Raw genomic sequence first — 13,157 nt, forward strand, 5'->3', positions numbered from 1 at the left:
CTAAAAGGCAGCTCTAGTGTAAAAAGAGCACGAGACTGAGATTGGCTGGGAGGTCCATCTAGAAAACGAAACGTGGACAATTTTATGGTCGGAGTTTCCAAGAGGATATTTAACATTAGAGATCAACAACATATTGGGACAGAGCGTATTAAGAAAAGCTGCACTGGGTTGAGAAATAAGGATCATCTGCTATTTGGAGTGGTAGGTGAAAATTTTGTTAGATTATTAACAGCAAATGATTCCAGGGAAAATCATTTTCAATGAGTATTCAGACTGATCTGAGATCAATTTTTAATGAATCATGGTTATCAAAAATAAGCGAGCGGCTTTTAAAAGCAACAAAGGCGAGAAAATCTTGAGCATAAGCGAGGAAATTCGATGATCATGCAGAAAGTAGTTAGCAATTAAAGTGAATAGTACTTGTAGGACACTAGTGAGGTCCAAAGGTAAAAAATCAGGTTTAAATGAATGCAGGTGATGATTTACATCGTTTATTTTGAGATCCCAGTTGAAGTGAATGCATTAGTGATTTTTTTTCGTTGGGATTTTTTTGAGGTTTTTAACTTTTGACTTTTATGTGGAAAAGGCCTGTGTAGCTCAGTAGCAGTGCCGCTTGCATCCTCTGCGCTTTTGCTGCACGAAGATAGACTTCTAAGTTCGTCTAGTTGCTAACTGGGAGAACTTTTTCTAAGCCTTTCTTCGACAGGTTCCCGAGTTAGTCGATCAGCAGGCGGGTTTTTTCTCCCAGAAACTCGGGTTTTTCATCCTGTAAACTCAAGAAAATCGACCATAGAACCCATATTATTTGACAGTACATATCCTGTTAAAGTTGGGTACCAAGAGATGGCAGCACTTGTTTGCCAGCCTCTTCATCAGTGGCTGCTATAATTAGTGATAGACATGTGTCAGCTATCTCTGATTGGCTGCCGGTGGAGATTAAACTGCCCACTCAGTCTCCACAAGCTATATAGAGTTTAAAGGGCTTGCCTACTCCCTATTAGGGAATAAAAGGTGTCAGCTTATTTTAATAGCCATTATTTAAAAGTATCTTTCTAGTTCAGTGGATGTGGCGTTTGCACACCATGGCGCTTGACCGCACGAAGGAAGACTTGCTTTCGAATCTAGTCGACGACTAGAGGAAGTTTTTCTAAGCCATTTTTTGACCAGTTCCCAAGTTAGTAAATCTCTGGCACAGGGAAGCAGGTTTTTTCTGCTGGAAACTCGGGTTTTTCTTCCCGTAAACTCAAGATAATCGACCATAGAACCGACATTATTTTTCAGACATTAAATATATTGTTAGGTTACGGACCATGAGATGGCGGCACATGTTGAGCCGTCTCTCTTCACTGTGTGCCGCTTAATCAGTGATAGCCCTGGGCCAGCTCTCTCTGATTGGGTACCAGTGGAGATTGAACTGTCCACTTAGTCTCCAAAAGTTAGAGCTAAATGGCCTCACCTACTCCCTATACGGGAATAAAAAGGCGTTAGCTGATTTTTTTTTCCGATCTTTCATAACAGGCGAAGAAACTTTTATTCGTATTGCAAGTTTATGCTGTGGTTCTTTCTGACAGAGATGCTAGTGTCTACTGCATACACTAAATATTTCTCAATAATTGAAATACAGGGTGGCCCATAGTCATAAAAGGGTTTTAAATGAATTTTTGATTATTTTTTTTATTTTATTTTTTCAGATATTCTAAGGAATATTTTGGAAATTAATCATGGAAAAGTTCACAATCAGACGAACCAGAATCGTACAATTTTATTTTTTCGCAAAGATCTGCAATTAATTGGCCATTACATTTTCCAGATCTGACTTCTTCCTATGTGATTACTTGAAGGAAAAGGTGTATGTAAAGCAAGCGTCAGGTAGTCAGAAATATTAGCAGCTTTCATGGAAAGGTGCCATCTTTGTGAAGCCGAAAATGAAAAGCATTTATGTGGTTATTCATAATAAAAAATAAACCTCCAGGTTCTATGTTTCATTACGACAAAAAAAAGAATAAAAATAATCAATAAAAAAGTTATTAAATGTTGAAATTCCTTCGTGACTTATGGGCCACCCAGTATTTGGTGTATAATACCGATCACAAGTATCAGCTATGTCAAATTAATGATGTACAAATACTTTGAACGACATTCCAAGAATAAGTATCTACTCTATAATACTTTCGGAGTGAAAAAAAAAGGATTGACTATAATGGCTGATTTTTTTTTTCGCTGAAAAAATTCTTAAACCAATCTATGATACAACTGTTTAAAACGTTAACAGAACAGTGATTGTAGGGAAGCTGAACATTAAATAGCTGGACAACATATATACTGTAATATATAAAAATAGTTAAAAATGGTTTATACTTCTGCAAGAGGACCTTCTTGTTTGTTTTGTCAGAATCCTCAATACTCGTAATTTCATTATAGAAATGTTTCCATTTCTTTTTTGGTGGTATCATCTGGTTTCCTATGATGAGTGGTTTTGTTTTAGTCTTTTTTTTTTTTTTTTGAGAATTGTAGACAGCCAGTATCCATCCTTTCTTCTGGAAAAATATCCAAGACATTGTCAAATTCTATTCTCTCTCTAGGGCACTTACTATACTAATTATCATCCTGAGAGGTATCAACAACGTAGTCTGTTGATGGGCCAGCTAATAAAGGGTTTGAAGGCATATATTTAATCGTCTTGTAGTGCATGTCCCAATATTTTTTAATAAGAGGATTTTCATGTTGTGGGACCCATTTTGGCATATTTGCAGAGCATCCGTTTCTTTCATTTGCTCATAGAAGATAACGAGAAAATCACATCTTTCAGGGATGATGTGGTTGTGAGGTGGGACTGACATCCTTGTCAATCTCCCGAGTTAGACTTTCTTTACAGTCGCTTCCATGGCATTAGGGGATTAGCGGTTGTTGCTAATCGGGTGGTCTCCTCACTGAGCAGTTTGGTGTTTTTCTCTGTCTTTATTTTCATGTTCTTTACTGGCACATCGGACATGGAGTGCAGAGCCATGACAGATAGTTTGAGAATGACCACATTTCTGTCATTTAAAGCATCATTCATGATTTCGATATGAAGCCATACAAGATAATTGAGATATCCTGCTTTGACAGATGCTGATAGTCAGTTTGTTAAAGGTAAGGATGATGTTTCTAGTGAGAAACAGATGCCCATCCTACACATCACTATTCTTCTTATGGCTGTTTCTCCTTGGTCCCTGAGTTCCGAACATATCTCTTCATCAAGAACATCGAGGTCCACTCGAGTATTATGCCTCTAGAAAAGTTTAGTTTTGTGGGGTAGTAACTATGATCAGTACTCCCTGAAAGATGTTGCATAGAGAAATTTTTCTGATTGTGCTATGTAGCTGCTTCAATAAGGATTATGAATGCAGTTTCTTTACATTTTTCGATCTTGCCAATCCTTCTGGATGAAAAAGAGTGAACATTTTTTCCAATTGGACATTCACCTGTTGATTGTATGAATTGGAACAATGACACATTTCGTTTTTTTTCCTTTGCTTTTCTGCTGAGGATTCCATAGGTTTTGTACCTAATTGGGGCTTGTTGAGTGCCCCTGATAAACAAGAGGATGAAGTAATATTCATTTGCATGAGTCGGATTCTGTGCCAGTGCTCCCCACTCACCACAGAGACACAAATGGATGCCCACACTCACCAGCAAGCAATGACTGCACTCAGGAGTGGAATGCCATGGTTATCCCCAGACACTACAAGCATTAAGCTTGCTATCAGGGGAGAGCAAGCCTTGGCCCCGTCCCCTGACCAGAGGGACTGAGGAGACTTACTGTAACACCCTTGACTCTTGCAAGTCCACTAGCCAACTGAATCCTAACTGGACCATCCAAGACACCCCATCAATCAGCAAACAGTGATACCTTAATCTCTCTTCATACACGAAAATATTGAAAATAGATGTACTTTCCTGCTATGAACTTGCTACGATGACTTAATTGCAAAATGTTATTTTATAGACTGGATTTTACTTCAGCCAAGTATAAGAATTTACACGTGTAGCTCAGTAGAAGTGGCGTTTGCACTTTACAGCGCTTGACCGCACGACGAAAGGCGTTCGAATCTAGTCGCCGACTAGAGGAACTTTTTAAAGCCTTTTCTCGACAGGTTCCAGAGTTAGTCGATCTCTGGCATGGGCTAGCGGGTTTTTCGTCCTGCAAATTCAAGAAAATCGGCCGACGAACCTACACTATTTTCATACATTAAGAATATTAGGGAACACCAGATGGCGGCACTTACTAGCCGCCTTCTCACTGCATGCCGATTAATTAATGAAAGCCTTCGGCCAACTTTTTCTGATTGGCTACCAGTGGAGATTGAACTGTCCGCTCAGTCTCCAAAAGTTAGATAGGGCTAAAAAACGGCCACGCCCACTCCTTATACGGGAACAAAAAGGCGTTAGCCGATTTTTTTTTAATGCAAATAATATCCAGTGAAATTTAAATCAGAGTTGTTTTTTTTTCTTAAACTAAAATTTTCAAACATTAGTTGAAGAGGATTGACTACTGCATAGAAAGTGCCAGATGGTCTGAAAAGTTCTCGACCTAACAATGAAAAAATGAATTTATAATTTCAAAATTATTTTTATTTTTCAACATAATCTCCCTTAAGACTAACACATTCCAGCGATGCTCCAGCGCCATTACCTGTAAGATGTGCAAAATACTCCCTCTACAGCTGTAATCACCTCTTGATTCGAAGAAAAACGCTGACCAGCGAAGAAGTTTTAGTTCAGGAAAGACATAGAAGTTAGAGGGAGCAAAATCTGGGGAATAGGGTGGATGTTCCAACAATTCATAGTGCAGATCAGTAGCGCACCCAGGGAGGGGGGGACAAGAGGCCCTTCCCCCCTCCCAAAGGAAAAAAACACTAGGAAATTTTCCAAAAATCTTTTCCTTCAAAATTCATTTTTTAATTTATGTTGTGTCTTCTATTTCTATACTACTTATGAATTAACGGCCACATAAGGTGGGAATCCCAGCCACTGTGAACACAAGGCGAACGAAGTAGCTCTTGTGGACCAAGCGCTACTTCGTTTGCCCGAGCCGAGCCACAGATCACGGGTATCATGTATTGGCGATGACTGCAGATGCCCAGTCATAAGTCGTATGCAATGTAGTGTGCATTCTCAAATCGTCTACTCAACTCGGCCACCCCAAGATTAAATCTTGAGTGCTCGGGCCCCCTCCAAGATTAAATACTGAGTGCGCTACTGGCAGATCCTTAATTTTCCCATTGCCAAAAAGCACCTTTGTGAGCAGGTGCCTTGTCCTGATGAAAGATAATTTTTTTCTTCTGCAAACCGGGTCTTTTCTCACGAATTTTTTCGTCTAGTCTGATTAAAAGATCGGAATATTTCCTGGTTATTGTTTTACACTTTTAAAGATAATCAATAAACAAAATGCCTTTAGTATCACAAAACATCTTTCCTGCTGATGGAACCAACTTTTGTCTTTTTTTGGCACTGAACAACAGGCTTTTGTCCACTGTTTTGACTGCTATTTGGATTCTAGTGTGTAATGGTGAATCCAAGTCTCATCTATAGTAATAAATTGATGCACAAAATCAGTTTATCCCAAAATTACAAAATCAAAATCTTGTTAAAATGCTGCAAGCACTGTTCAGATTTTCATGCGAGTGCGTTTTTGATCTGCTGTGAGCAAGCGCGGCACCTATCTTTCGCAAAGCTTTTTCATTTGCAATTCTTCATTAAAAACATATCCTATACATTCTTTTGAAATGCCTGTAGTCTCAGCAATTTTACGCAATTTGACTCGCTGGTCATCCAATACCATATCGTGCACTTGATCAATGATTTCTGGTGTTGTTACACTTTTTGGACATCCTTCACGTGGATCATCTTCAAGGCTGGTACGGCCCCATTTAAACTTGGCAGCCCATTTCTTAATTCTCGAAAACGAAGGAGGAGAGTTTTACTCTTGAGAGACACTTGTGACATTATAATTAGGGATTATAGACACGTTAACACAAGAATATTTTAATATTTGCGAAATATTTCAGTCTGAAACTAACAGACTATCTTCAGTGGCTACATAGGAACCATTTTTAACAAAGTGGAATACCAACAATTGATCATTCAAAAGTAGAACGAGCCACCTGATGTTACACTGCTAAGCATTAAAGAAAGGAAAAAAATTCAGAGTGATGATTACATTATAGGTATTAATTCACAATTTCAATCTTAATTTATAAATAACATTAGACTAATGTAGGAATTAAAAGTCTCAATTAAAAAAAAGATTAATTAATGTGTTATCCTGATTAAACTTTCCCATATTTTTGATAAGGATATACAGTCATTTCGATTCAAGTTAGGGCGTTGAAGTAAGGCCTCAGCACTCTCTTTGAATAGGCATTCAAATTTATAGCGACATCTGTGTAGAAGGTGAGTCTTGGATTGGCTCAGCACAGGATAGAGACAAGCCACAACATCCTCTGGTCCAAGACTCGCCTTCTACACAGATGTCGCTATAAATATTTAGCTCCACCATTCCACCAGCCACAACTACCTTCATCATCTACACCAATGCCATCTACTGCCGACCACCACCACTAGTATTTTCACAAACAAACATCCATGCCCATGGTGAGATTCGAACCCGCAGCCTTTGGACTGGAGAGAGGATATGCTAACCACTCAGCCAACCAAATAGGGAATTTAGTTGGGGGAATCAACTCAGGCTGCTTATTTCACTGGTCAGATTTTAAGATGTACTAGAGTAACTGTAGGTCTGAGGATAGCCATCATGCATGTTCACTAATTCTTGGTGTATCAGGAATAAAAGTGAAGAGTATTGGTAAGTAGAAAGGGGATAAACGTGACTGCCATCAGTGAGATGAGATATTCTTACAGGAATAGAATATGATGGTCACAAGGTATTCAAAGGACACAGAGAATAGGAATCTCAAATTGTGATGGTAGTATGACTAACAATAGCAATGGGTATAAAGCTGTTGTGTGAGACAGATGTTAATAGGATAAAATATGTGGCCTGTTGCTCATACAGTCCTGGGTCATATGAAGAGAACTAAACTACATACAGAAATAAACCTTACAAGCAGAAATAAAAATAGATACAAGGTGAGCTATCATTATGACTGATTTTTAACTACAGGGATAAAAGTAAGTGGGAGGAGAAAGTATGCAAGATGAGGGAAAGAGGATTTCTAGTTACTGGAATAATTACTTAGGCAACACATGAGGGAAGGGATACAATGTGCAATAATACTGGATCTAGTAACAGCATTTGAGAATCTCTATAAATGGGGTGACTCTCACCTCCAGGTGCGTGATCATGTATGTTTGATTTGAGTAGTGACAAATCATATCAGAACTTTGATTAAGAAAGGATATGTGTGGCACCACAAGGGGGTGGTGACTGTGATAAGATGAGAAGGCAAGTAAATTGTTATGACTTGAGATACTACAGTAGGCATGGTAGGCAGTCAAAGGAAGTCTGAAACCTGCTTTATTTGAAGTGTCCTTTTTGCTCAATACATTACTGCACAATTGCAGAACATTATACAAATTTCAATACTGTCCAATCTCAGAATATTCTCTTATTTGGTGTCGTGCACCAAAGGCCTCTACAATTCTTTCTGCTATGAAGAGGACAATCCAGTTAACTGATGCTCCCTCCCCTTTTGTCATGGCCTCACACCAACCACTTTCTTACATTCTATTTCTGCTTTATCATTGCCTGGTGTGAGAGCATTTTGTTTTGCTTGTGGAAGTATGCAGTGGCATGAAAACGTTCTACACATCAGAAATGCTATATACATTACCCATTTCGATAAAGTTTGACTAATAAGGACTGGAGAAAGATGTAGTCCAATAAGTAAAGCATCTCTGTAGCATAGTAACAAGGATGTCAGAACATTTTCCTTTCAGTTTGAAAGACCTTTTCCTTGGATCCGAATTAGGAAGCAAGAAATATTTATAAAAGTGTTTAATTGAAAGGGAGTTAGCTGGTTTCACAATGAACTGGCCACAGAACCTTAGTCGCTTTGATTTTAATTCTAACTAATCCAATTTGAGTAATTTAATGCTTTTCTACACATATGAATGACTGAAAATTTAGATTAAAAAAGAATTAATAAATATCAGTGACATATGGTAATAGAGGAAGGTAGAATAATGGTCTGAAACCTAAAATATAAAAAATCAATACAATCCTAAAATCTTTTTTTTTTTAATTTTTTTTGAAAATATACTGTGCTATTTAAAACCACGAAGGATAAAATTCCTAAGAAATCATGTTTGACCTTTACTATACTAGACAAGCACCAAAATGGGCACCTAACAGGTCTATAAAAACAAAAACAATATTTTTTTTAAGATCTGTCACTTGAACTGAATTTTAAAAATGATTAGTGTTTCTATTTATTTACAATACATTTCATCCAAGTCTTCAGAATATCATTTTAATATATATATATATATATATATATATATTAAAAGTATTAATTTATATATATATATATATATATATTTTTTTTTTTAATTCTTTACAATCTAGTATTATGATCCGAATAAGTGCATGTGTGTTTGCACGACGAACATTGACAGGTGCAGTGGAGGCAAGACTTGGGACTTGGATCACTGTGAGTGTGTCTGTCTACCCCACACCCATCAAGAATGCTCAACTGGGGCAACTTTTAGCAAGGAGCAATGCAAGTAAATGCATCATAATTTACTGCTAACATTAATTGCCACATGTAATGCTTTAACAATTTATGAATTTGAAACATAATTTAAAACAAAGGAAATGATAGCATACAATCAAAAAATGCACTATTTCATAATAGTGCATTTTTTGATTGTATGCCCCAACAACTGAACATAGAGACCCTTACCTGTTTTTAACATGTGTACCAGTGGCAGCCAGTGAAAATTTTAAAGGGGTGTGGGGTGCTGCATATACAAAATAAAAAATTTTTAAAAAAATAATTTTTTCCTAATCAGTAACCAATTTATTAATAAATAAATTTACATATTAAAAAATTGCTTTATTAAAAATATTTCACCCTCACCATGAACAAACACCAATAATAAAAGTTTCATATCTCACAGAAATAACGTGCGCATGCATACAATTTATCTGTAAGTGACACTGCCCAAACGAGTAGTGTCTGAATCACTTGTAATGTGCAATGACAAGCGTAAATCAATATTGGCGAGTCTAGCTGCAATAGGCGCAATAATTCTCACACTGCGTTAGATCACAGTGCATTTGTTTCGTATAACGACACTTGAAAAAATATAATTCTTTTCATATTTTCAACAGTCCGCCTTGTATCTATAATAAATAAATAATTATATGTTATTTTAACAAAATAAAATAAGATTTACAAAAAATAGTTCGCCCTCACCATGAACACACACCAATAATAAAAGTTTCGTATCTCACAGAATAACATGCACAAGCATACGATACACTGCCCAAACGAACAGTGTCGGAATCACTTGTAATGTGCAATGAGAAGCGCAAACAAATATCGGCGAGTCTAGCTGCAAGTGGCCGAATGTGATAATTCCGACAATGCGTTAGATCGCAGTGCATTTGTTTCGTAATCTAAAGTGCTAATCGAACAATTTCAATTATTAACTATTCAATCAATGTAAAAACATAAGCTGTAACTTTTAACATGTTGTATTGCATTTCTATAATGTCGTAAGCATTGTTATTATTTATAAACAAAAACAAAATGGAATTTTTTCATTTTTTCCTTGGTGGTGCTGCAGTGTCGCAGTGCTTTTATGTACGAGCCACCACTGATGTGTACTATATATACACTATGTCATTAAAAGGATCTAATTATAATGAAGGGGGGGGATTTAAAGGAGCCTTGAACCAAGGACTAATTTAACAACGAAAATATCTACTCAACTGTATTCACTCCACCAGACTGATGTGAGGATTATCAATTCTTATAACCAAATTGAATTTTCAACTATTCTGGTTCTTTTCGTGAGAACTATCATGATGTCCATAACTGTCATAACTTTACCATCACCATAACTGTGATGGACATCATGATGTCCATCACAGTTATGGTGCTCAAAGAACTCTATATCTACTGATAGGGCTTCTATAAAAACTTGTATGTATGACCCTAAAACTATTTTGGGCTATGAACTTTGTACATATATATTTGTTAATTTAGCACAAAATAATCCAAGTAAAACCACTTGAAATTATTATTATTGCATGAGAACCTATACAGTCCAAAGACTCACTGCAGGTATCCACACAATATCCATCATACTTCTCCTTGAATGCATTCACCAACAATGCATTCAAAACACTCTGGCAACCTATTCCACTTATTCACTACTCACTCTTGAAGTGAAAAATCTAGTCATCATCCTTGCTAGCTACTCAATTTCCATGGAATGACTCCTTGTTTGCCCTCTCTAGCCAATTACTGAAAAATTTCATATGCACTGTTATTAAAAGGTATAAAACTCTTAGCAAATTAAATGTTTCTATCATATCCCTCTCCTATTTTCCACTAATAAACCAACTTCTGTGATTCATTGATCCTCCATCTATCTTCGTAGTGAGCATTCTACAGACCACTCAACATCTTGGTCACTCAACTCTGGATTCTTCTCCACCAATTCCTCATTTTCCCCCCCAAAAAAACGAGATAGTGACTATACCTACACAGTAATCCAGATGTTGCTGTAGTAAAGCTTTATGAAAAGGAATGATAACTTCTTTATCTCTACTTGTTTGTGTGCTCTTCATTAACTAAGTTATTCTACTTGGGTCACTTTTGCAATATGCCATCTGAATTTCAACTCATTCTCCATCACATTAAACTGGAACCTGTTATCTTTTGCTCATACAATCAACTTATTCAAATCATTCTGCAAACTCTATACATCACCCTGATTAAATCATTTCCAATATTATTTACCATACAAATGAAACAGCAATGGTCCAAGCAGAGAACCTTGCAGTACACTGTTAGTTACCTGCATTCTCCTGTATTCTGTTCCTCCATATACTACTTGGTATCCACCTATCACTCACACATGTATCCATATTACCAGCTTCATATCTGCCTAATTTACTCTAATTTATGTAAAAGAGTTCCATGTGATAGCCTGACAAATGATTTGATAAATTTTAATCAAACTTAAACAATTTGGCAATAAAAATGTACTGAGTGAAACGATAACTGAATCACATGATACCTTGTGTGCATCCTAAATTCCAAACTGTATTAAATTTGATCTAGCAAGAATTACTGCAATATATATACCACCTGCTCAGACAATATTAGCCTATCTACAAAAATCAATCACAAATGGGAGAATTTTTTAATCCACTGGCTCTCTTTTTCCAAAATCAACAAACTCTCCATTCATCCCCAAATCCAATTCTGCTCTTTACCACTAAAAAAAAAAAAGAAGAAAGAAAGATTGCAACAAAAAAAAAAAGTTATCTCATAGGTCATGTTGAATGTTCAGTTTATCAGAAGATACTTTACTGGTAGATATATTGATTCATCCACCTCCATCATTCATTATGTATCAAGTCTTGTATAGAGAGCTTCTCTTCCGATTCCCTTTTGTTAGATGAACTAAAGAAAATTAAAAGCAATCTGATATGTAAGAAATACATATAAAATACAGCAAAACTACTATTTAAAAAATTATTGATAATTATCATCCTAATACCAGACTACAATCCAATGTGAAAAGAATTTCAGTACCCTACCTTGCTATTTGTTTTGAGGTACCTTAAAGGAACTTCAAAACAAATAGCAAGAATTCTCCGTAAATTCAACTATACACTTCCTTCAAACCAGTTGGAAACTGCCATCCTACCACCCACAAAGGATACATTACCCCCCCCCTCTCTCTCTCTCTCTCTCTCTCTCTCTCTCCTTACCAGAAGTCTATCATGTACCCAGTTCATGTAATCATTGCTATTTTGAACAGACTGGCCATTCTGCCTTGTTTAGAATTGAAGAACATCAAGACTATATTACTATTGACACTAGGTACAGAGTTATTTGGAACCAGACAAAACTTTTGTTTCAACAAGTTCAAATTTGATCATCTTTTCCATGAAATGCTACGAATCTGTCCAAACCTCAACTGATCAAACTGCATACCAACCTCCAAGTCTTGGAAGTGATCACTATTAATTTTCACTTTTTTTAATTAATAAATTATTTTAATCTACATAACTTCTTACATTTCTTACTTTGAACTATAATAGTGTAATCATATACTTCAGCTACAAATGAGAGACACGAGCTAATATACATGATTTATGATCCATTATTGTGATTCTTGTTTTGAATGTGGTTAACAGTTTGTCTGCTTGACAATGTCCACATAACGTTGAATGAAATATATTGGAGTTTTGAATAAAATTCTATATAATTTTCGTTAGCATGTAAGTCATGAAAGTTATTTAAATATGTTTAGTGCACATGTTCCATTAAAACCATGTATACTTTAAGGTTACTCAGGCTCTCTCTAAAATGAGTTTACATCAAGTCAGTTTGAAAATGTTCAGAGTTGAAGATACAATTATCAATATTTTCATTATTTTCACAAGACTTGTGATCTGACAAATATATGATGATTCATTCATTCATTTCGTATGGTGAATCAACGGTCATGAGTCCCTTTTATGGGGAGGTAAGGCACCACCTCAATCCCCTATTTTTATCCGGGCTCAGGACCGGCATAGCTGACAATTCAGACCTATGGCTGGGGGAATTGTCTTAAGTATTCCTGACTGTATCCGTGTATGTTCACGGGGATGGCTTGCCTGCTTGCAGGATGAAAAATCCCAGATAAACTGGGAGAAAAACCCTGTTGTCCACGCCCAAGACCAGCTAACTTGGCTATGGCTGAGGAAGATCCTTAAGCTCCTCATGTCGTCGATGGGAATCGCACGTAGGACACTGCTTCCCCAGGCATATGGTTGCAAAGCGCATAGCCACTAGGCTAACCACGCAGACTATATGATAATGATCATCAAATTCCTGACATGTACCTTCAAGGGATGTACAGGATACTGTGATGGTACTATATAAAAAGTTTATGTTATTACTAAACTCCTACTGAAAATATTC

General features: G+C 36.6%; 1 protein-coding gene across 2 annotated transcripts in view; it reads left to right on the top strand.

Moving 5' to 3' along the window:
* The window catches only part of Pvf1 (PDGF- and VEGF-related factor 1), a 45,457-nt gene that overhangs the window by 20,997 nt on the left and 11,303 nt on the right, over positions 1-13,157 (top strand). For both annotated transcript variants that reach the window (XM_090402212.1, XM_090402213.1), the window contains one exon: positions 8,570-8,727. In XM_090402212.1, the coding sequence (XP_090258338.1) occupies positions 8,570-8,727 (158 nt within the window). The remainder of the gene's footprint in view (positions 1-8,569; positions 8,728-13,157) is intronic.

Source organism: Typopeltis vanoorti, chromosome 12 (assembly GCF_054136105.1).
Source record: "Typopeltis vanoorti isolate ZY-2024b chromosome 12, IOZ_Tvanoo_1.0, whole genome shotgun sequence".
Classification (NCBI taxonomy): Eukaryota; Metazoa; Arthropoda; class Arachnida; order Uropygi; family Thelyphonidae; genus Typopeltis; species Typopeltis vanoorti.